Here is a 23,545-nt window from a genome sequence, read left to right as displayed (position 1 = left end):
ATCGCAGCCATCATCATCTGCCACATCATTGGCAGAAGAATCAGCAGCAGCAGCAGCATCCACAGACAGCCTGAGAATGTCGACGACAACAACAACAACAACAACAACAACGACGCAGAGACAGAGACAGAGGCAGAGACAGAGGCCCAGGCAAAGGGAATTCTCGGCTCTGCCATCGACCATCAGCGATTGTCGATCATTAAAGTCTGCCTGCAACTTAATTGCTTTAATTTTAATATTGTTAGTCCATAAGGTAAGCCAAAACAAACCCCAGAAAAACAGAGCAAACAATTCGAAAAGCTATAAGCCTTAAAGCGAAATATATGCGGGTGTTCGAAAGCAAAGTTGATTCAACTTTTTGCTGAATTCCCAAATGGCCAAAGGCCCACAGCTCCGGAATTATGATGGGGGACGTAAATAATGATGATTTGGGTTAATACCAATTCAGTGATTTATCAATTTTAAATGCAGACGGGTTTCAGTGTTTAATAGGGATCGCTTTTTTTATAGAGGCAAGGCTTACAGATTGCCAAGGGGCTGGCGGTGATAAAATATTATTTAAATATTGTGCAAAATATCTAAAAGGATATGAAAGGAATAGATCAGTTTTTAAACAACATAAAAGTCAACTTTAAAGAATTTATTCCACACAAAAAATGAATATTAGAAATATATTTCGTAATAAAATGAATTTTCCCACAAACACTCGGAATTGATCTTTGCCATGGCAGCTGTGCATAATACTGTATAATTTATAGTCCGATTCTAATCAAATTTATTCCTGATTGCCTTGGAACTTTAAAAGTTCAACATTCTGAAAGATTTCATCAGAAAATTAGACATAAACAATAAAGACATTTCCCCACTTTAAACAAATGAGAAATGACTAAGAATTCCGAGGACCCTTTTTGAAACCGATCCAGCCGATTAGTGGGACGAGCTATCTTTCAAAACCATCTTTCCGTGATGGTTCCCACACCAGGTTGACCGTCCGCGACGGTAGTCCGGGGGCATAGCTTGGAGTATTTGGGGTGTAGCCGCCATAAAGTGTTACACAAAGTGCCTAAACATGTATTGAGATGCCAGCGGAGAGGCCCCAAGCCCAGCGGCCCGAGCGGCAATTAAACAGGCAAAGAGGCACAGAGGTACAGAGAGGTATATAGCAACGATATGCGATAGAGAGGCCAACGGCAGCCAACGAACGGTTCAAAAATACATAAAAATTAATCGCTGTTGCAGGGGGCACGAGGAGAGCTGGGCAGGCAACGGAGGAAGACGGACACACCATAAACACAAACAACAATTTGATTAATACGCAGGCGATCGCGAGAACCAGCCCAAGAGTCGGACATTAGAATCCAAGAAGAGAGAGAGATCTCCCATCAGAGCCAGACTCAATAGCAAGGCATGGGTCTGGGTATGGGTATGGGGCATGCAAGACTTTGGGGCAATCAAATTGATTACACACATTTATCTGCCGCCAGAGCAGAGCAGGCCAGGAGCAGGCTGAATCTGGGGGGGATTGAGTGCATTGATTTAGGGTAAGCGAGGCGATAAAAGTCGCCGGCAGCGCCGTCCGTCCGTCCGTCCGTCCCTCCGACAAATGAGAAATGGATGCCTAAATGGTCGGCGGTCAGAGGCGGACTGTGTACCGTGGACTGCCGCTGCAACTATTTAGTTGTTAATGAAGTAAATAAAAGTTAAATAAGTATTTTGTAGCGGCGATTAATGGTTCACTTCCAAGGAAATGCTTTAGAGCTGCCTTCAGCTACTCGTAAAGATCCACTCTGATCAGCCCACGTCAAGTCGAATTAGCCCAGTTTTTTTTTATTTTTTTGGTATGAACTTCGCCAGAGGATCTCTCTCATTTGAGCTGACATTTATTGATCATAAGCTGCGTATTAAACGAACTGAGCGGCAGATCCCAAAAGATGCGAAATCAGAAATGTGAAAAATAACCAAAAGCCACATGCCCCTGCCCCCGCCACATTCGAAAGGCAGTCGTCTCGAGGCAAATGAGTTGGCAAAATGAGCTCCCACGATGCTGGATGCTGGTCCCCGTGGATACGTCGATTCGATCGCATTTATGGCCAACAAAACGTTCCGTTTCTTGGGCAACTGCAGGTTTAATTAAAATTTCATTTAATTTCACATCAATTTCGTCTGGCGGCTTCATTAAGCGACCTGTTTACATGTGGCGCCGCATCACTAATTCCTTAAGCATTTTCGGGGGCCATGGAGGGGCTTTATCTAATCGAATTGATTACGTCAAAAGTTTGTCTCGAATATTAGCGGATGCATCCAGGGCCCAGAGCCCAAGAAGCAGAAGCAGCTGCACTTGCCTCATGAATGAAGAGTTCCCAAAAGAAATGTGATAAATAAATAGTAAGCAGGCCTGAAACCGGTTCACCGGCCAACAGATCTCTCGATCAAGAATCCAATCAGCCCCAGAGTCGGAGTCGGAGTCGGTGTCTTGGCCAAACAAAAGGAAATCTCACATGAAAACGCTAAAAGAAACCAAAGAACAGGCAGAGCAGAGGTAGAGGTAGAGCAGGAGGGTTTAGAGGAGCAACCAGTTGCATTTGATTGATCTATGGCATGATCAACAATGCATGCGGCTGGCCGGCCACATCAACTTCGAGATGGAGCCGCAAGATGGAGCTGGGAGCTCCGAGCTGGAAGAAGTTTCGGTTTTTTGTGTTGTTTTTGAGGCACAAGGTGCACAGGTGCAGGTGCAGGCTACGGCTACGGCTACGACTATGGCAACGGCGACGACTTTGGCTCGAACTAAACTGGCTAATGCCGTTAGCCGGGCCGGCCGCATGGCTAAATTGCAATTTATTTCTAATAAACTTATCAACACTGCCAGCTACCAAAGCCAATGACAATAAATTTACTGAAATATGAAACCATAAAAGCCAGAAGTCCAGGCCTAAAAGTTTTCATTAGCATATTTTCCACGAAGCAGAAGCAGAAGCAGAGGCCTCTCGGGAGAGGCCTTAAAAATACAATGTTGATGTTCGGAGGCGGAGGCAGCTTCCAGATTCGATGGGACGATGCAGCAGCTTCCACTTGGCCAGTTCCTAGGAGTTCTTGGCGGCTAAATTATGATAAGCGATTTGCCTGAGAATAGTTAAACTTTATGCGTCATTTATCAGAAGCGTCTTGGAGCCCGTGCGAGTGCCGCACCGATCTAATGTGTTATTAATTTTATGGCAAATGCTCGTATCGATAGGCTTTGGATTTGTGGCCAGAGCACCACAATTTCCCCTGCAATATTCAGGTCCTCTCTCTGCCAAACGGCTTCCTCCCGTCCCATTGCCCCTGCTGACGGCAGACAAAGGCATGCTAAATTATACAAACTGTTGGATATCTCGTTTGATTAAGTGAGCCGAAATGCTGGATTGGTCCACACTCCACTCCACTCCACTCCAGTCCAGTCTTCAGTACAGTTAAGCGGGGCTTTTGTGTTTGGAAAATATTTCTCATTATTTTCGTGTTTCATTTGCTGCTAGATTTATCAAAACGCTCCTTTCATTTGCCTATCCAAAAACTCCAATGTCTATTTCTGATTTTCACCTCTTGTACTCGAGTAGTATTTCCCCCCACCCCCCCCCTGCCATACCATTTTTTGTGTTTTTAATTAAAACCTCTACCGCGGAGCCCAATCAGAGCGCCCTAGGTGGCTTATTAGCTTTTTAGAGCCCCAGCCCCGGCGATACGATCCGATCAGATCCATAAAGTGTTGAGCATATTATTCGATTTACAGAGTTGGTGTTGGTGTTTGGAGTTTGGGGGGGAGGAAATCCAGCTGGGAATGCCTCTGGGATTCATCTATTTTAGGCCATGATTGATTCGAACGATTTGGGGATTGGATTTGTTCGCTTGTTTCCGAACTCGAACCCCAACCCGATGATGTACCAGCGATTCGATAGTCTTGTTTCCCTTCTGTGACCATTCGATAATCATGTTTCTTCTCTCTGTCTTACAGATATCCGCAGCTGGTAACTTTGAGCTGGAAATATTAGAAATCTCAAATACCAACAGCCATCTGCTGAGCGGCTACTGCTGCGGCATGCCCCCAGAACTGAGGGCCACCAAAACGACGGGTAAGTTTGAGATCTGAATAAAAGAAATTCTTTAACTGAAAGTATATTTTGTCTTAATTATTAAAGATTAAAGAGCTTTTACTTTCTCCGAAAATTTCTTACAAAATGTTGATTGCTTTCTGGGGAATTTTCAATGCATTTTCTTAACCATTTTTATGGATTTATCCTTCCTTAACTTTACTTCAATTTCCCATAACAAAATTGCACAACATATAGAATAATTCATTCGGGTTTTGTTGAGGTTTCACCTCCATATTTTTTATTACCTCCTCTGTAGTCCGTTACTCTTTAGAGATCTTCAAATACAGATCATATTTTTGCTAAAACATCCCACAGAAAGTAAAACCAGAACAGTTCTACATTCTTTACGAGTATTACTTCATTCCTTAAATGCTATCTTCATTCTAATACATGGAGTATAATGCTTATCTGTCCCAAAAAAAAAGAGGCGGTCAAGGTCTTTTGCCTCGCTTCTATCAGAATTTGCATTCTTTTGTTTCATATTTTTTTGTTTTTAATTCAGAGTAATTATGCAATCTCCGACAACGAACTTTGTACATATGTACATCTACACGACTCTATATAGTACTTACGACGAGCATATGATAAAGCATGAACCAATGTTCTTCCTCTTGCAGGCTGCTCACCATGCACAACGGCATTCCGGCTGTGCCTGAAGGAGTACCAGACCACGGAGCAGGGTGCCAGCATATCGACGGGCTGCTCGTTTGGCAACTCCACCACCAAGATACTGGGCGGCTCCAGCTTTGTGCTCAGCGATCCGGGTGTGGGAGCCATTGTGTTACCCTTTACATTTCGATGGACGGTAAGTTTGGTCTAGTCTAGTACTTATCCTCCGCTTCGTTTCGGTCCGCTTCGTTATCCCCTCTCTGCCGCTCGTTCTCTCTAACCAAATGCAAACGCACGCTTTTGGCACGAGCTATTTCGAGCTCTCATTTTCGCTGTGGGTCTAGTTAGAGGGGTACCACCTCGGGTCTCGGGTCTCGGGTCTCGGTTCCGCCTGGAGAGCACCAGAGCGGAGCGAAGCGATAAGCCCCAGCCGGCAGCAGAAATGTGAATGAGCTGCCAGCCCGTGCCGCGACTTGCAGTGATAAGAATATCCATACATTCGAGGGGTATATCATCTATAAAGGAGGGGGTGTTCAGAATTTCTCTCTCTCTCTTTCTTTTGGGGCACTTCCTGTGGTCAAAAATTCCAAGCGGTTGAGATATAATCTGCCGTGAAAATCGGCTTAATTCTGTTGACCATTCGAGAGCATCTTTATGCCATTCCACCCGGCTACTCGGTGCTCGCCCCATCTTCAGCACCATATAGCCCTTCTGCTGTATAGATTCTCCAGTCGGTAGCCGAAAAAAGGCAATTAAAAATTGTGTTTCATGTTTTATATTTTTCCCTCACTTCTTGGCCGGCTCCAAAGCGGCTTTCGGTTAATTAAGTGAGCATAATGCGGGCTTATGACTGCCAAAATGGTAAGAAATAAAGCGAACAAGAACTGTGAAAATACCAACACAGCATACAGCATACAGAATACAGAATAAACGTGGCCCAAGCGATCTGTACTCCGTTCTGTTCTGTTCTGTTCTGTGTGTGTGTGGGACATTAACTCGGTTAAGGTAAAAAATGTAACCTGACTGGGGTGGCTTGTAGTCGCGGAATTGAATTAAAGTTTTGTTCGAGTATCTGGCTATTCTGCTGTGTTCTTGCGGAGCTAACTTGGCTAACAATTACACGCCTTGGCCCGGCCCAAAACTAATGCCAAAGGCAGTTGAATGCGCAGCCGCAGTCGCTGTTGACGCTAACGTTGGCATGCGCATGCGCCGTCGTTTACATTAGGCAGGTCTCCCTGTGGTGTTGGTGGAGAGGAGGAGACGGGGAGACGCGGAGACGAGGAGACGCGGAGGTGGTGTTGAGTCAGTCGCTGTGGAACGGGCATGCGTCAGAGTCTTGGGTCTTGGTCTGGGTCTTCGTCTTGGGTTTGGGGCTTTGGTCTCTGCCTTGTTGCTGGTTCTGTGCCCCTGCCACCGCCATCGAGCCCCCGCCACCGCCACCGCCACCGCCACCGGCACCAGCGTCTCCGACTGTGCCCCTGTGCCGCGCGAGTCGTGGCCTGAAGTGCGGACAACCTGTTTCGTGGGAACATTACCTTGTCGCGCTTGTCGCTCGGCCGATGGCGATGGCGATACGTTACGCTTCGCTTTGGTTTCGCTTTAATCTTTTGCTTTTCCTTTTGCACTGAGCGCTCAAATGCTCCACACATGTGGTGGACCCATGGACTCCATCGACTCCGACTCCGACTTCGACTGGGTGCCGAAACGAAACCTGGCAAATGTTTGCCCTGGCTGGTGGCAAATTCTGCATACTACGGTACTGGGGCTGGGGCTGGGACTGGGGCCTACAGACAGACTGACAGACAGTCAGACGATCAGGGGGGGGAGAGGGCGACGGCACCCTCAAGAAGCCTTTCACAAACTCATGAAAAATCTTCAAAAAATCACCTGAAGAAAACAGAGTCTGTCTCTCTTTTCGGAGCTGCCGATATGGGGACCAACAATTGTCCCACTTTTTATTGAATGACTTCTTTTTTTCGACTGATGATTGAGTGAATGGCATGTTAAAACTTATAAACATGACTTAGGAAATACTTGAAGCTGAAGTTGGTTCCCTCGAGCAGCGACTATATACAATACTTGTAGTGGCAGAGGTACATACATCATAACATCATCAAGCCTTCAATGTAACTGTCAAACACCAGAGATCTTGTGTAGGGCCTGCTCCTCGGCTCCTCTTCTCCCCGCTCCATTGAAACGTTGGAGCTGCTGTGGAGGCCGAACAGAAAAATCCACAACAAATGAGTTTCACTTGACAATATTTTCCAACTGGCTTTTTCGAGGCTTTTTGGAGTGCGCGTGCGCAGCCATTGAGCATTCTCGAGTGGAATTTGTGGTGCCTCTTTTGGGATGGGACTTGTTCCACTTTTTTACCCTCTCAAGAGATCAATATGAATGAATGACTGCCCAAAATAAAACTGAGTTTCGCTTCCAATACATTTTGCAGCCCCCACAAATGCTACGAATACGAGGCTTTTGTTTCTCTACTCAAAAGTGCTTTCGTTTTGGACCTGAGACAAGGTTCTTGACATTGTGTTAACAGTTCAGTGGCCAATCCGGAGAAACTTGAGGATTGTCTCGATAATTGCTACTTGATTTTTGTGCAAAAGAAAGGGTTCCATTTTCCATATTAACTATTGTTGCTCTCCATTAATCGTCGGTGCATGCATCTGTCTGTCTATTGGCTCGTGTTTGGCTCTCGTTTTGATGAAATCCAAAACCAAATTCAACGCCATTTTCAATTGAGAAACTTCCTGCTGGCCTGCTAGATTTTAGCTCGAGCCACCGGAACAGACCCACAAAATGACAGAAAATACTCGCATGGCAATGATATGTCGACGTATCCGACGGTGGGGAAATTGAATTGAAATTTGAGACGATCCCCTCTCTCGGTGGGGCAGTGTCATCAAATGCGGACGGATGGATGGATGGCTGGATGGATGGATGGATGGATGGATCTGCAAACTGTGTCAAGTTGTTCTGGCTGTTGCAATTAGCCAATGTCTGCCTGGGACTGATTTAGTGTCGCGTCGCCAGGGCAATTACATGGGAACAGATCTCTGCCCTCCTCCAGTTGCAGTCTCCGTCTCTCCATGGCCGCCTCCCACTGCTAAATGAGCATTTCCTGGCATCCAGCGGCGGCATCCCAGACAACGTCGTCGTTTAATTGCTTTTTGCCCAGCGAGAAATCTTCAACGGCTGCTCCAAGTCTAAGCAATTACAACAAACAAAATTTTTATAGGGCCCATGCAAAGGAGGAGCAACCTTCTACGACTACGACAACAAAACAAATCTAAACTGGAAAGGCAGGACACCATTCAGGGTCGAAGCTTAGATACTCTTAAAGAACAGTTGATAAAACTTTGATCAAATGCAGCTATGATCTGTTCTACAGATCATTCCTATAGCGATTCTTTTTGATAGAATTTTCTTTAGAAACAGACAGTTCTTCGAAGGATCTTTTATACACCGATCTTCGATCTATATGCTCTTTAAAGAGGCAGGAAAAACCTCTGCAAACGCAGCAACGTTGATCAGTAATACCCATGTACCCGCAGCAATTCATGGGTTCAACGATGCCACCTTTCTCTGCTCAAAATCCTAATATCCCCCCCATTAAGGGTATCAAAATAAAATGGAATTTTTCGTTGTTTTTTCGCTTTGGCCAATTGCAATGCCATGGACATCGACATGGACACGGCCAGGCGATCTTGCTGTTTAGAAAGTCCAGTCCGCCTTGGAACTGGTCTTGGTGGGGGCTCCTCCGTGGCTGGCTTTGTCTTCTCTCCTGCGTGAAATTAAAGTATTTTTTGCTTGGATCTTTTTTTCGTTTTTGTATCTGTTTGTTTGTCCGTTGTCTGATCGCTTTGTTTGTGTCTGTTTGTTTGTTTGCTGGTTGAGGAGGCGCTGTCTTCATTTGCATGGGGCATGGGGCAAGGGGTTGGGGCGGCAGTCGGCGGAAAGCGACTTGAGATTAAACTGTCCATTAGCGTCAACGCAAAGTCAAACTTGAAAACCCCAAACTAAAGTTGCATTTTCCCCACTCATTTCGTTATTTTTTTCTGCTTTTTCTCTCCGTTCAATTACAGAAGTCGTTTACGCTGATACTGCAGGCGTTGGATATGTACAACACATCCTATCCAGGTAAGTGCGGTGGCAATTGTGGGCTTGTGCGCTTGTCGACGAGGCAGGCCTGGTACCCGGTGGGCATTTGGCTTAATTAGCCAAATGGAGGAGCCAACGACGACGCCAGTTAGCCGCAGACTGAAAATGGTGCCAACAACTAACTAAATTCTCTGTATTCCATTCTCCACTCTATGGCCAACTCCTCCGCTTTGGAACGCCAACGTTGATGCCACCAACAACGACGACAACTCCGAATCCCAATCCGAATCCGACGACGACGACGACGACGACAACAACCAATTGTCATGCATCCAATCCAATCCTATGCCATCCTATACCATCCGAACAAAAAAAAAAACACACACACAAAAAATGCAGATGCGGAGAGGTTAATTGAAGAAACATCATACTCGGGCGTGATACTGCCGTCGCCGGAGTGGAAGACACTGGACCACATCGGCCGCAATGCTCGGATCACCTACCGCGTCCGGGTGCAATGCGCCGTTACCTACTACAACACGACCTGCACGACCTTCTGTCGTCCGCGCGACGATCAGTTCGGTCACTATGCCTGCGGCTCAGAGGGTCAGAAGCTCTGCCTCAATGGCTGGCAGGGCGTCAACTGTGAGGAGGCCATCTGCAAGACCGGCTGTGATCCCGTCCATGGCAAGTGTGATCGACCCGGCGAATGCGAGTAAGTGGTCAAGTTTTCTACATTGTAATTATGCCACACACTCCGCTCTCCGCTCTCCACTCTCCCCTCTCCACTCTCCACTCTCCACTTGAACCCCCATTTAACGATGTGATTATGACACTTTTTGCATCTGGCCAACAACTTTGGGGTCGCTTAATGGCCCAGGCACCGCAGATGGGGCCGGGACGGATCGGGGATCGACACACTGTTATAATGGCCAGCCCCAAGAGAGCAGAGTGGTTTTCTTTTTATGTGATCAGAGTGGCAGCCAGAGAAATGGGTTCTATAGCTCCAGGAGGGGGGCCACTTGTTTTTTTTTGTTTTTGTGAGCCATCAACGGATGTGTGAAATAGCTGGCAGAGTTTCTCTCACATGAGATGAACGGATGCAAATGATCTACCAGCCAGATCGAATGGGAGACCACAGTACAGTACCTGGATCTAATCGGGCTCCTAATCAATCGCCAGTTGAAGCGGATTCCGCATTCCTATTCCTATTCCCATTCCGAATCCAATTCCTTAATAAATTGTTCTCACCCGGGAACTGCCCATCGGGAGATAACCCGAATAGCCTTGCGGCTAGTGTTAGTGCTATAAAGTTGTAACCAACTATATAATCTGCAATCAAGAGCCAGAGTCCCAGCTCTGGGGAGCAGTGCTCAAGTTCAGTCTAATCAAACGCCCGCACGATGGCCAATGCTGATCGTCTCCTTCTGCCCGCCCCATGGAATGGTCATGCACAGACGGCTGCAACATAGAGCCACAGCCACAGCCGCAGCCACAGCCACAGCCGCAGCCACATCCACAGGCGGCTGTGGCACGAAAAAACGTTTGTGCCTCGGTTGTTCCTGCAGCAGGAGTGCTGTTGTTGCCGTTGTTAATGTTCCAGCGTAACACAGAATACGTGAGCCAGCGGCCATGATTGCATTTCTTGGCTGGCATCATGATGCGCTCCCCTGGCCCTGGCATTGGTCCTGGCTCAAACTGCGGCTGTGTCTGTGTCTGTGCCGATTCTAAATAGCAATAATTAGTGTGGCCTAGAAACCATCAAAGAAAAGAGCCTGTCCAAGGCATCTGCTCGCAGAGATTTCCGCTCTCTGGCGGAACAATTATAAGCCAGAAGAAAAATTACTTTGCTGTTTGCACGTTGCTGGCCCATTTGCGAGCCAGGTCGAAGCGGAGCGGCCACAGACAGAGCTTGCAATAGATTCGTTTACAGATAACAACAGGCTGCTGTTTTAATGAAATCATAAATTATGGACATCGAACAACGATGTCGACTGTCGACTGTCGACTGTCGGTTGGGCCGGGAGACTGGGAGGCCGGGAGACTGGGAGTCTGAGGCCCATGCCTGGCGACTGTCCTATCGCCGGCAACGTCATGCCCGGAGCTTGTAGAGTTAGCACCTTGGTTGGCGGCTGGCGGCGATAACTGGATGGCCGGGCAATTTAACTTTGATCCCTCTGCACTTTGGCGTGTTGCGGCGATAAAATCTTAGGAGCAGAAGGAGCCGCACCAGGAACAGCAATTGTAGAAGTGGCAGCAGCCACTAGTCGGCCACTTTAGCATTTGATGCATCAAGGCCAAAGATCAAAGTGACCCAATTCGGTGGTGGTTTTGGCCAAATGCGTTCCCAGGCCAAATTGAAATGTCTGCGAAAAATGAATGATGGGGCGAATGTTTTCCCAAGATACGGATTGAACCTTTATGGATAACCCCCCCAGAAGACCAATCCCCTGCTTCCCTTCCAATTAGGCCAACCCATTAGGGTTCTCTACGCTCAATTAGTGCCCAACCCCAGCCCCAACTCATCATCAACGTTTTCCACATCTTCTTTTCCTTTTTGTGGCTCCTCCTTGGACGCTGATCACAGATGCCGACCCGGCTGGCGGGGCCCGTTGTGCAACGAGTGCATGGTCTATCCCGGCTGCAAGCATGGCTCCTGCAATGGCAGCGCCTGGAAGTGCGTCTGCGACACCAATTGGGGTGGCATACTGTGCGATCAAGGTAAGTGACCTCTCTCCAAGCAATTACCAGGCACATCTGGCCGATGCTGGCCGAAGCTGGCTGGGAATGGGAGGCATCAGCATCATCGATAATATCGGGGCTGTGGCCGGACAGCGTGGCCGAACATATTTCATAGTTTTCGCTCTGCTCTCGACAGATTTAAATTACTGCGGCACCCATGAACCCTGCAATCATGGCGGCACCTGCGAGAACACAGCACCGGATCAGTATCGCTGCACATGTGCCGAGGGCCTCTCGGGCGAGCAGTGCGAGATTGTGGAGCATCCGTGTGCCACACAGCCCTGCCGCAATGGCGGCACATGTACGCTCAAGGTAAGCCCTCAATTTATAGACATTTTCGCAGTGCCATAAAATAATTTAATATCCCGCCGCCTGTCTATCCTCGCTCTCTCTCTACGAATACTAGCAGCCGATGAATGCAACGCGACCGCCAGTGTATCGCATCATGCGTGGCATGAGCACTTCCATGGGCAAGCCGATAAGCCGTCGCAATTCAATACGGAGCCTGGCCAATCTGCGCCAGGAGTCGCAGAATGGCAGCAGCAACGGCGGTGCCCTGGGCTCCTCCCCAGGCCTGCCACTGACGCCTCTGGCCGCGGAGTTTACTTGCGGCTGTGCGGCCGGCTGGACGGGACCGACATGCGAAATAAGTGAGTTTTGATTTAATTTTATTCTGCAGCACGCGATTAGCCACAGCAACAGCCACAGCAAACAGCTCCAGCTGGTGCTCCTCTTGCTGGCCAAGAGGTTGCCAAAGCTAGTTGCTGCTGCCACGGCTGCTGCTGCTGCTGTTGCCGCTCGATCATGCAATTGAGCACACACGCATTTGACTGTAGCGAAATGAAATGAAATGAAATGAAACGTAGCACGCACAGGCGGTCAGTACTCGTATTGTTGTTGCCGTTTCTTTTATTAAGATTGCTGTTGTGGCACGGTGGCCTGCAAATTTGGTTCGATTCGGTTTTGCATTCCAATTGGAGCACGACGGAAACATTCACCAGAAACTATTTGCCAGCCAATGCAATGCAATAAGGCTGTAAGCTAATTGAGTTGCCGTTCCCAAAAGCGAAAGATTGCAAAGTAATTTAAGGCCCTTTCAATTGTTATTGGTAGTAGGAGATGATCGTCGGCGAGCGTGTAATTTGTGGCACATACAATTGATTGAAGTCCTTTCCGTGGGAAGTGCAGGAATGTACCCCACCTTTTGTGGCCTTTCGCCTTGCACTGGCCTAATTAAATTTTATATTTCTTAAGCACTAATTAAAGTTTAAAGTTTACCTTAAATTCCCAACGAGATGGGGAATTCCTTGCTAATGGCATGCCAAGGGTCAGAACTTTTTTGGGGGCGCTTCTTATCAGTCCTACCACAAAACAAACAAATGAGTTGCGTGCAGCAGCCGCAGCAGCTGAGCCAAGCATGAGAAGAAGGAAGCGTCCAGCCAACGATTTCAGGGAACCGATAAGCCAGGCACGCAGACGCTGGCTACCAATACTTATAGGCCATATATACACTCTTACCAATCCGCACGTCAGTTCAATGACTCGGTCTGGAGCTTGGGCTTAAGTCGGGCCTCTGGCTCCGATCTGAACCACCTGCTCGATGGTGGGCACCGCAGCATCTTCAACAACAAAATCAACACATTTGCACTTCAGCTGGGGATGGCACTTAACCAATCTCTCTGTTTGCCTCTCTTTTTTCTCTGTTCCCAGATATCGACGAATGCGCCGGAGGTCCCTGCGAGCATGGTGGCACTTGCGTCGATCTAATCGGTGGCTTTCGCTGCGAATGCCCGCCCGAGTGGCGCGGCGATGTCTGCCAGGTGGACGTGAACGAATGCGAGGTTCCCCATGCGGCCCAGGCCGTCTCGGCCAACACACTGCTGACCACCACCATGGCCAGCGCCGCCATTGGGAGCAATCTGAGCAGCTCGGCTGCTCTGCTGGCGGCGCTGACCAGTGCGGTGGCCGCCTCGAATGCAGCCTCCACGATTGGGCCCTGCATCAATGCCCGCGAATGCATCAACGAGCCCGGCTCCTTTTCGTGCCAGTGCCTGGAGGGCTGGGGCGGTGCCACGTGTGCCGAGAACCTTGACGATTGCGTGGGCCAGTGCAAGAACGGTGCCAGCTGCATTGATCTGGTGAACGACTACCGGTGCGCCTGCGGCCCCGGCTACACGGGACGCGACTGTGAGACGGACATCGACGAGTGTGCCACCTCGCCGTGCCGCAACGGCGGCGAGTGCGTGGACATGATTGGAAAATTCAACTGCATCTGTCCGCTGGGATACTCGGGCTCGCTCTGCGAGGAGGCCAAGGACCACTGCACGCCGTCGCCCTGCCTCCAAGGACGATGCCTGAACACGCCCGGCAGCTACTACTGCCACTGTCCGCCGGATCGCGCTGGCAAGCACTGCGAGCAGTTGCGTCCACTCTGCTCGCAGCCGCCCTGCAACGGTGAGTACAGCATAGACCTAGAGGAGGTCTTCCTCTTGGGCATGGGAACCGATTCTCGTCCCCATGAAGACGTCATTAAGCCCATCAATCCTGTCTTGGGCGCGCTTTTTGCCGAGAAATTCCCTGATCCTAGCCGCAGCTCTACAATAATAAGCCTAATCATGTCTTCTCAACAGAGGGCTGCTTTGCCAATGTCAGCAGCATAGCGACAGGGACAGCAGCAGCAGCGGGGACAACGACCACGACAACGACCATGACGACACCGAGCGGGCTGCCCTGCAGCGGTCATGGCAGCTGCGAGATGAGCGACGTGGGCACCTTCTGCAAATGTCATGTGGGCCACACCGGCACCTTCTGCGAGCACAGTGAGTAATCTACCCGGCGGCGGGAGAGACGGCGAAACGGCACAAACAGCAAACTCATTAACTTTCTGCAGATCTCAACGAATGCTCGCCGAATCCTTGTCGAAATGGCGGAATTTGCCTTGACGGTGACGGCGACTTTACATGCGAGTGCATGTCGGGTTGGACAGGTGAGTCGAGTCGCGTCGAGTCGCGTCGAGTGGAGTGAAGTTGAGTTGAGTTGAGCTGCGTCTTCGTCTCAAGACGAGGGGGTGCGCTTTAAGCGGCCGCCAAAGTGAACGTCAAAGCGTTGCAACAAGTGCAGGCCGCTGCCTGGAATGGGATGTGATCTGATGTGTTAGGTCTTCCTTCCTTCCTTGCTTCCCATGCCGAAGAGTCGCATACCCTTGGGGGGGCAAAAGTTGAAATTGTGTGAACAAAATCAGAGGTGCAGATTATCGAAAGTAGTCCTGCCAGAAGCCAGTGAGAGTCGTTCTGAAAGTTGAAGTGTGGATGCTCTTGAATGGCCTCGAACATTAGCTGTCGATTGCCTGCCTTTCGACTGTTGGAACGTACTCTTTTTAGTTAGAGCATTAAAACCTGCTATAAGCCGACTGGCTGACTGGCTGGCTGGCTGGCAGGCGCATTATCAACGCTTGGGGGGCTCTAAATGGGCGCGAGAGACGAGAGAGTCGGCCACGTTAAGAGCTCACTCACACACGGCCGCTGATCGAGTCGGTCGCATTTATTTGAACATTGAAAGTTGGCAGTCATTACGGCTTCAAATTGAAGCGAATGCGCGGCTGAGCTGAGCTTCGGTTTAGAGCTGGAAAAAGTACCAGTACGAGTACGAGTACGAGTACGAGAGCGCGTTAGTCGCAGTCGCAGTCGCTTGCGATTGTAGTATTTGCCACATGTGGCAGAGCCCCAGACCAGACCAGACCAGACCAGACCAGACCAGCACCTATGGGGGGTAAAATGTAGCCAAAAGCCAAAGGCAAAGGCAAAGCCAAGCCTCGGCAATGATTTATGTTTGTTTTTAATTTGCGATTTGCATATTTCACGCGTTTCGCTTTTTTGTCACAGATACAGAGATTCAGATATAGAAATTGAAAATAGATTCGGCTACAATTTAGATACAGATACAGATACAGATACAGATAGAGACACAGGAGATATGACTCCACATCGATCTATGTCAGCACACTTTTACTTTTTCAATTAGTTCAAGCCATGGCTTGGCTGGGTCATGGCAATCCTCTCTCCTCCTTTCCAACGCGAACACAAAAATCCCACAGTTCGTTGCCTAAGTCTTTCGTTTCGTTTCGTTTGGTTTCGTTTCCCCCTGCAGGCAAGCGCTGCTCGGAGCGGGCCACCGGGTGCTATGCCGGGCAGTGCCAAAACGGAGGAACCTGCATGCCTGGGGCGCCGGACAAGGCCTTGCAGCCGCACTGCCGCTGTGCCCCCGGCTGGACGGGCCTGTTCTGCGCCGAGTCCATCGATCAGTGCCGCGGCCAGCCGTGCCACAACGGCGGAACCTGCGAGTCCGGAGCGGGCTGGTTTCGCTGCCTGTGCGCCCAGGGCTTCTCCGGGCCCGACTGCCGCATCAACGTGAACGAGTGCTCGCCACAGCCCTGCCAGGGTGGGGCCACCTGCATCGACGGGATTGGCGGCTACAGCTGCATCTGTCCACCAGGTCGCCATGGACTGCGCTGTGAGATATGTAAGAGAGAGATCTTGGACCTATGCTGGCAGAATGATTTCTGTAATCTCGGTTTATTTTTCCATAGTGCTATCCGATCCAAAGTCTGCCTGTTTGAATGCCAGCAACACCATCTCCCCCTATGCGGCTCTCAATCAGAGCCAGAACTGGCTGGACACTGCTCTGTCCGGTCGCAGCGATGACGATGAGCACTGCAATGCCTGCGTCTGCGAGAATGGAACCTCGCGCTGCACCAATCTCTGGTGCGGGCTGCCCAACTGCTACAAGCTGGATCCCCTCTCGAAGTCGTCGAATCTGTCGGGTGTCTGCAAGCAGCACGAGGTGTGTGTGCCGGCTTTGAGCGAGACCTGCCTATCGCCACCTTGCAACGTGCGCGGCGATTGCCGGGCCCTGGAGCCATCGAGGCGTGTCGCTCCCCCCAGTCTGCCGGCGAAGGCCAGCTGCTGGCCCAACCAGGCGCTGGTCAACGAGAACTGTGCACGACTCACCATCCTCCTCGACCTCGAGCGGGTGGGCAGGGGCGCCTCGGTGGAGGGCCTGTGCTCGCTGGTGCGTGTGCTGCTGGCAGCGCAGCTGGTCAAGCAGCCCCCCAGCGCCCCCAGCCAGGAGCCAGGCCTGCTCATGGTGCTGTGCGATCTCAAGAGCGGCTCCAATGACACCGTCGAACTGACAGTGGTAAGTGGTAGACACAGTACCATTATTTCTAGGAGTACTATAACTTTCGATTCATTGCAGTCCTCCAGCAAACTGAATGATCCACAGCTGCCGGTGGCCGTGGCCCTGTTGGGGGAGCTGCTCAGCTCGCGACAGTTGAATGGCATCCAGCGGCGCAAGGAGCTCGAGCTGCAGCACGCCAAGCTGGCGGCTCTCACCTCCATTCTGGAGGTCAAACTGGAGACGGCTCGAGTGGCCGATGGATCGGGCCACAGCCTGCTCATTGGCGTGCTGTGTGGCGTCTTCATTGTCCTCGTGGGATTCTCCATATTCATTAGCCTCTACTGGAAGCAGCGCCTGGCCTATCGCAGCAGTTCGGGCATGAACCTGACCCCGTCCCTGGATGCCCTGCGCCACGAGGAGGAGAAGTCCAACAATCTGCAGAACGAGGAGAACCTGCGCCGATATACGAATCCCATCAAGGGCAGCACCAGCTCCCTGAGGTCCACCACGGGCATGGAACTGAGCCTCAATCCCGCACCAGAGCTGGCAGCCACGGCGGCCAGCAGTTCGGCTCTGCATCGCTCCCAGCCGCTGTTTCCGCCCTGCGATTTCGAGCGAGAACTGGACTCCAGCACGGGTCTGAAGCAGGCGCACAAGCGCGGCTCCCAGATACTACTGCACAAGACACAGAACCTGGACATGAAGAAGAATACGGTGGGGTCGCTGGACAGTCCGCGCAAGGACTTTGGCAAGCGATCGATCAACTGCAAGTCGCTGCCGCCGCCAGCCTGCGACGATGGCGTCGATGTCCTAACCACTGTGATGGTCTAGCGGGGCCGGCTCTGCGCCGTGATCTCACCAACCGCCCAGACCCCGCTAAAAAGTTCCAATTGCCACAGCACGGGCGCGATTTCCAAGTGCATTAGTAGTGTAATTGCAATAGCAAATAAGTCCTAGGGGGTGCTCTGACAACTGATACGAGTATGAGGAGTGGAGTGGCGAGAGTGGATGATTTAACAAAGTTAGGTTCAGGAAGTGCTCCCACAGAGTTGTGTGTCCTTGCAGAGGCCCAATTAGTTAGTTAGTTAGTGAGCTAGTTCGTTAGTTAGTTAGTTAGTGCCGCTCTACGGTTAGTGTAATTCCGGAAAACTCTTCTCTTCGCTAAGCAACATCCTACACAGTGTGATATTTAGTGTAACCCAGACGCGCATTTACTATACATTCATTAAACATTAAAGCGATACCATGCTCGTAGTTCTGTACATATGTAGTTCTCATGGGTGCGTCTACGATGGATAGATGGTTAGGATAAGCTGTAAATACTGTAAATTAGCAGTTACCGTTATTGTATTTTGTCTATAGATATCCCTAGAGCGTAAGATCTAAGCCCAAGCCGCAACCATGTTAGACTTTAAAAGTTGTTTGCAATTGTACGCAATAATTATAGCATAAGGAATTACGGATAAGGCCTAAGATTCAGCAGATTTTGTATTGTATTATACGTCGTCGTCGTGTATGTGTGTAGTAATATTTATTTATTATTTTAACATTGATCTAGCAGCAATAAAGCAATACCAATAAAGATAGTAAAGCGATATAACAAAAAGTGGAAACATTTTCTATAACTGCAGTGAAAGTATGGATAATGGGAGCCAATCAATGCATTCCAGATCTTGAAAGAGAGCGAAGAACTTGTCCCCCTCTATCGATAGCATTTCCTGTCGATCAGAAATATGTATGTTCGTTTGCCTGGGATCGCATTTGAAATATGCGCTAATTGAATGTGAAAACCAAATGCAAGTTGGTTGCTGGGATGTTGGGAACTACAATGCCAGAGAGGAGACAGCCAGCGAGCGGATCCAAGGCCCAAATGTTCAGAAAACAGAAACCCCAGAAACCCCAGAAACACCGACGAAACAGATCAGAAAAAGGCCCAAAGCAGAGAAAGCGAAATCGGGAATTGGGAATCGAGCAATGCATTTTGCGTTGTTTGGTTTCTAATTAAAATACCAAAAAGAGCCGAGCCAGCCGACACACACCGAAAACCTAAGCTCAACGGATGATCAAGGTAAATGGAGGCATACAGGCAGCAGCCAGCAGCCAGCAGCCTTCAGCCTCCATCGGGGGTGTGGAAGGGCGGGAGGAGGATCCTCCAACGTGCGTAAATTTCGTCAGCGGTAAACTTGGCTCAAACAAAACGAAATGGCCGCGTTGTGTGTTGTTAATGAAGCAGAAAATGCCAGGAATTTTCGCTTGATTGTGGCTGCCTGTGTCTGCCTCCCTGTCGCCTTTTCGCCTTCAGTCCAGAGATCCTCTGAGTGTTTTATTTAGTTATTGAACAGTGGTATCCTGGACCGTGGTCTGGGCTGGCCTGGGCTTGCTCTCGGTAGCCGGCCGCTCTTTTGGGCACCGCCGCTGCCTCCGCAAGGCGAAATTTTAGCGGAATTTTTGGCGCTTTTTTTTGTAATTCTTCTTTTCTGCGCTCCGTTGATGTTTCGGTGGTTGCTGTCTTTTTTTTAATTAACGCGCTATACGTTTTCGACTTTTGAAGGGCCACAGAGCGCTCATGATGGGCATATAACTCATTGGAATTATGGGGGAAAGAGCAAGAGCCGAAGAACAGGAGAAACCAGACAGGCGGCAATGTTGGCCAAGAAGAACCAGCCAGAACAGAACGTACATAAACTTTATCCGTCTATAATCTAAATATGTTTCTCTCTGCTGCTCTTTTCGTTGTTGTCGTGGCTGTTGCAACAATTTGCTGCAAATTGAAAGCCAATTACGTTGTTTGCAGCATGCCAAGGCAGGCAACATCGATGTGCCCGGGTCCAGGTCCAGGTCCAGGCTGAGGCCGAGGCCGAGGCAGAGACCGGTGCCAGGCCAAGCCATGCCATACCATACCATAGCCAGGCCACAGATCCACGGCAGACAGGCAAAATTGCGAGGCACACACAGCTCTTGTAGACGACATAAATATCAAATACAGGTCCATAAATTTGAAACCAATTAGCCAACTTAAATTGATAATAGTTGCTGTTACCGCCGCTGTAGCTGCTGCTGCTGCTGCTGTTGCTGTTGCTGCTTCTGCAGATTCAGGGGATTCAGGGCATGGTCTGGTCTAGCATTTGCCTATTGGTCGCAGGAAGCTGTCGCCAGTGATGCCCTCCTCAACAAGAATGGCAGTGCCATTCGATGACATACGTCGCTCGTGGTGAGCCGGCAATTTTCGTTACGTCCGACAATTGCTGGCCATATATGTATGGGCCACAAAACTGCAACTGCAACTGCCATTGCAATTGCAACTGCAAGAGAGCGTCTCATATGTCTCATGTCGTGCCTGTCGTGTCGTTCTAATCACAATTGCTGCCTCCTCCACTGCCTGCGACTGCTGCTGCTGCTGCTGCTGCGCCTTTTTATGGCGCTTTTATGCAAAACAACTTAATTTCAATCCCCAATCCGCTTGCAACAATGCGGCGCGTAAAATATGCACTCGCCGCGAGGCAGGCAGACAGGAGAAGGAGCAACAGCAACAGCAACAGCAGCAGCAGCAGCAACGACAGGCGAAACGAAAGACTTTGGCAACAAACTCGTACAAATGTTTTGTCCATTTGCCTGTGTGTCGAGCTGTTATAGAAAATTATCTTAAACTGATTTGATATATATTCAAATAGGCGATGTGCGACACATGTTGCTGCTGTTACATGCAACATTTGCCGTATTTGTTGCACGCAGAAGCCAGAGGAGCCACAAGCAGCAGCAGCAGCAACAGCAGCAGCAGTGTCGTTGCCAGGTAGCCAGGTCGTTGTTATTTGTATGAAATGCAATGGATAACATCGCTTACAGTAAACGTTTAGTTTGTGTTTTAATTAAAATATTTTCATTTCCCCCCCACCGGGAGACGGCCGGTAGATTGCAGCTGAAAATAGCAGACACGCTGGGAGCGGACTGCCTGGCGACTGGATCAAGATCCAGGCACATCCGTGTCGTCGTGGCCGACAAGTGGCATTTATAAGCAGCATTATAAACTAATTTAGTTGGCCAATTGATTGGCTAATAGAGCCTCAGAAACGGTTGATAGAGAGTAAAAGGAAGAAGTGCCCTTCTTCTCTCTGATAGATTCTCAATTAACATGAAAAATATGAACAGCATTAAGAGTTAATCCTCTGAGCAATTTAGTTGCCCCCCACTAATTGATTAGCTCTGCGCGGGGGCACACGGGCACCTCCGACAAGAAACGCGTAACCCTAATGGCCAAAAACAATGAAAAACCCGTGTCTGAGCTGCGGCAGAACCACGCTTTGTAAATGTCAGAGGCGACATTAATGTAGCACATTTATCTAATTAGACAAGCGTTGGGCCGGCCGTTCGGGGAGCTCCGCTTAATGTCTCACGCCAAATAAATTAATCAGCTAATTGATGAGCATAAATTACGTGTATGCAAATGAGCTGGGATCTTCGCTCGGGCCACTCCACTCGCTTATTGATGGCCAAACTGAATTAGATTGGCCAAATGAGCCGAGCAGAGATCTGGCAATTATGTCAATGGCCGATGGCCACCCACTGCGAAAGATTGGGCCACTCTCCACTCTCTAGCACTCTTTCTCCAATCGAAGTGCAGCGTACAACTCAATTAATAACAATTTCTGAGAACAATAAGGCAGGAGGCAGGAGGCAGGAGGCAGCCAGGCAGCCAGGCCAGGCAATCCTTTTTGGCCAACATTTGATTATCTCTTGGCGGCTCTGGGTCCGTTCGAAGACCCTGCCGCTATCGGGTGCTGCCATCGAGGCGGTCGGTCCGTCTGTCCGCCGGTCTGTTCGCAGTGTGCCGGAATTAGCCGACTCTCGCCTGAACTGAACTTTGGCGGCGGTGCACGAGGTCGTGGCCAAATTGCCAGGCCATGCACAGCGGAATGTTTGTTGGCTTTTTTCATTTTCTGTTTTGTTTGGGTTTTAATTGAAACCCGTACGAAATGGAAAATAGAAAATGGACTTTCAACTTGCCAGCCGCGCTGGCTGGTAAATTAGCCAACAGACTATTTCTAATTTCTGCGGCCCAGGTTGGGACCCAGGTCGGAGTCGGGGCCTGCCCTGCAGTGCATTGCAGGGCATTTGGAAATTTATGGCGGGCCAGGCGGTGTCGAAAATAGCGCCAGCGACAGGCGAGCGATGACGACCACGACGACGGGGACGACGACGGGGACGACGACGATGCGAGGCTGATGTTGATGGCTTTTGCAAGTTTAAGTTACTTTCTAATAATGTAGCGAAGACAACAAACAGCGATGCGATGGCAAGATGTGGATGTGGATGTGGATGTGGCTGTAGGATGAGGATGAGGATGCATTGCACACGAAAGTCATAAGCGCAGCCGAGGCAATTAAGTTCGAGCGACAAGTTGCGCTGCTGGAAGCCGCCAGGAAACTCTTGCCCCAGCCTTACCGCAGCCGCAGCAACAGCAACAGCAACCGCAACGGGCTGTTGGGAGGGTGTGCAGCTGTTACATGTTTATGGCTCGAAACGGATTGCACGTAATGGGATTTGCGCTGAGCGACAGCGATAGCCTGTGACTGCGACTGGAACTGCCTCAAATGCAGCCACTTCCCCCAGGTTCAGCATCGGGTTCGAGTTTGGGCTCTGGCTCGGGCTCGGGCTCGGTCTCGGCTTCCACGGCAGTTTCGACTCCAGCGCCTGGCTCAATAAAGCCGATCGCATTACCAATTAGGCGTGCACACTCGGCTAAACAGCCTCCTCCTTGTTGGCCAGTGGAAATTGAATTAGTTGTCGCTGCATATGCGTGACTTGCCTTGGCTCAGAGCCACACAGAGCCACAGGTCTGGTTTGGTTTGGTTTGGTTTGCTTTGGGTTTGCTTTGGGTTTGGGTGTCGCTTCTCGTACGTACGTATGTGTAAACATTTTTTACACTTTGCCACATTCCTGCGTCGCGGGCATAAATCAGCCTGTGCTCGCCTGTCAATCTGCAACTGCAACGCCATTGATAGCATCGACGCCGTCGTAGTCGTTGTCGCCAGACTGGCTTGGTGGTGCCTTTTAGCAAGTGTTCGGCACCTGGCTGGGTGTGCGCCAGTTGTGGCTTTGGCTATGTGGCCATGGTTTCTGTGCCAATGGGAATTATGGCAAGCGGCTGGGGATCCTGTTTAGCCATTTCCCATCACTCTCCAGTCATGCGAAAAATTGTAGCACCTGGGGACTGGGGGAAATTCATCTCTGACTGATTGAGAGTACAATTAAGCCTTGAACAACGTATGAAAATGCTCCAATCTATTATCCATTATCATTATCTATATCGTTAGTTGAAACTAAAAGTAAAAGCACAATTTACCAGATGCCGGATCACCTCGAATCCTTGATTAATCTGCTAGTTTTCCACGACTTTCCCAGAAAGCACTGGCCGCTCCGTGAAAACCAGATGCGCTCGTTGATCAAGTGCGAATACATTTCCCCCAGGGCGGGCACGACATGGAATTGGTCGCCGATACACCGATGCGTCAGCACATTGGTGACGACCCACTGGCAGGAGACGTTCACAAAACTGGATTATTAAAGTCAAAGCAAACAGATCCGATGCCGGACTTACGGCCACTTCGTGTTCGCGCAGCAGTTGCCTCATACTTTCGACCAGCTCCAGGAGCAGCTCAAAGCGCTGGGCGCCATCGTCCAGCATGCGCAAGGAGAACGCTAGCGAATCGATCACAATCACTTTTATCTGCACAACCCAGGCGGGGATCTTGAGTAAACAATTCAGTGAACACGCATATATTAACATA

At 49.7% G+C, this 23,545-nt stretch overlaps 2 protein-coding genes across 2 annotated transcripts in view; one reads left to right on the top strand and one right to left on the bottom strand.

The window, feature by feature from the left end:
- The window catches only part of LOC6587406 (DNA repair protein RAD51 homolog 3), a 62,417-nt gene that overhangs the window by 38,426 nt on the left and 446 nt on the right, over window positions 1-23,545 (bottom strand). Inside the window, exons 4-5 of the mRNA XM_002012994.2 lie at window positions 23,356-23,484; window positions 23,101-23,288 (exon numbers count right to left, since the gene is read on the bottom strand). Coding sequence (XP_002013030.1) covers window positions 23,112-23,288; window positions 23,356-23,484 — 306 coding nt within the window. The 3' untranslated portion in view covers window positions 23,101-23,111. The remainder of the gene's footprint in view (window positions 1-23,100; window positions 23,289-23,355; window positions 23,485-23,545) is intronic.
- On the top strand, window positions 116-18,158 carry LOC6587390 (protein serrate; the record flags this gene model as incomplete). The annotated part of the gene is made up of 14 exons (XM_026984262.1): window positions 116-253; window positions 3,992-4,109; window positions 4,748-4,935; window positions 8,828-8,882; window positions 9,243-9,558; window positions 11,431-11,564; window positions 11,722-11,897; window positions 11,995-12,235; window positions 13,296-14,039; window positions 14,216-14,404; window positions 14,476-14,571; window positions 15,732-16,103; window positions 16,171-16,778; window positions 16,839-18,158. Coding segments are annotated over 14 exons (4,128 nt in total), but the record flags the coding sequence as incomplete, so codon positions are not given.

The sequence above is a fragment of the Drosophila persimilis genome, unplaced genomic scaffold (genome assembly GCF_003286085.1).
Source record: "Drosophila persimilis strain 14011-0111.01,24,50 unplaced genomic scaffold, DperRS2 tig00000000-arrow-pilon, whole genome shotgun sequence".
In the NCBI taxonomy this organism is placed as follows: domain Eukaryota; kingdom Metazoa; phylum Arthropoda; class Insecta; order Diptera; family Drosophilidae; genus Drosophila; species Drosophila persimilis.
The sequence above is the reverse complement of the archived record's forward strand: the minus strand, read 5'-3'. Positions and strand labels throughout refer to the sequence as shown.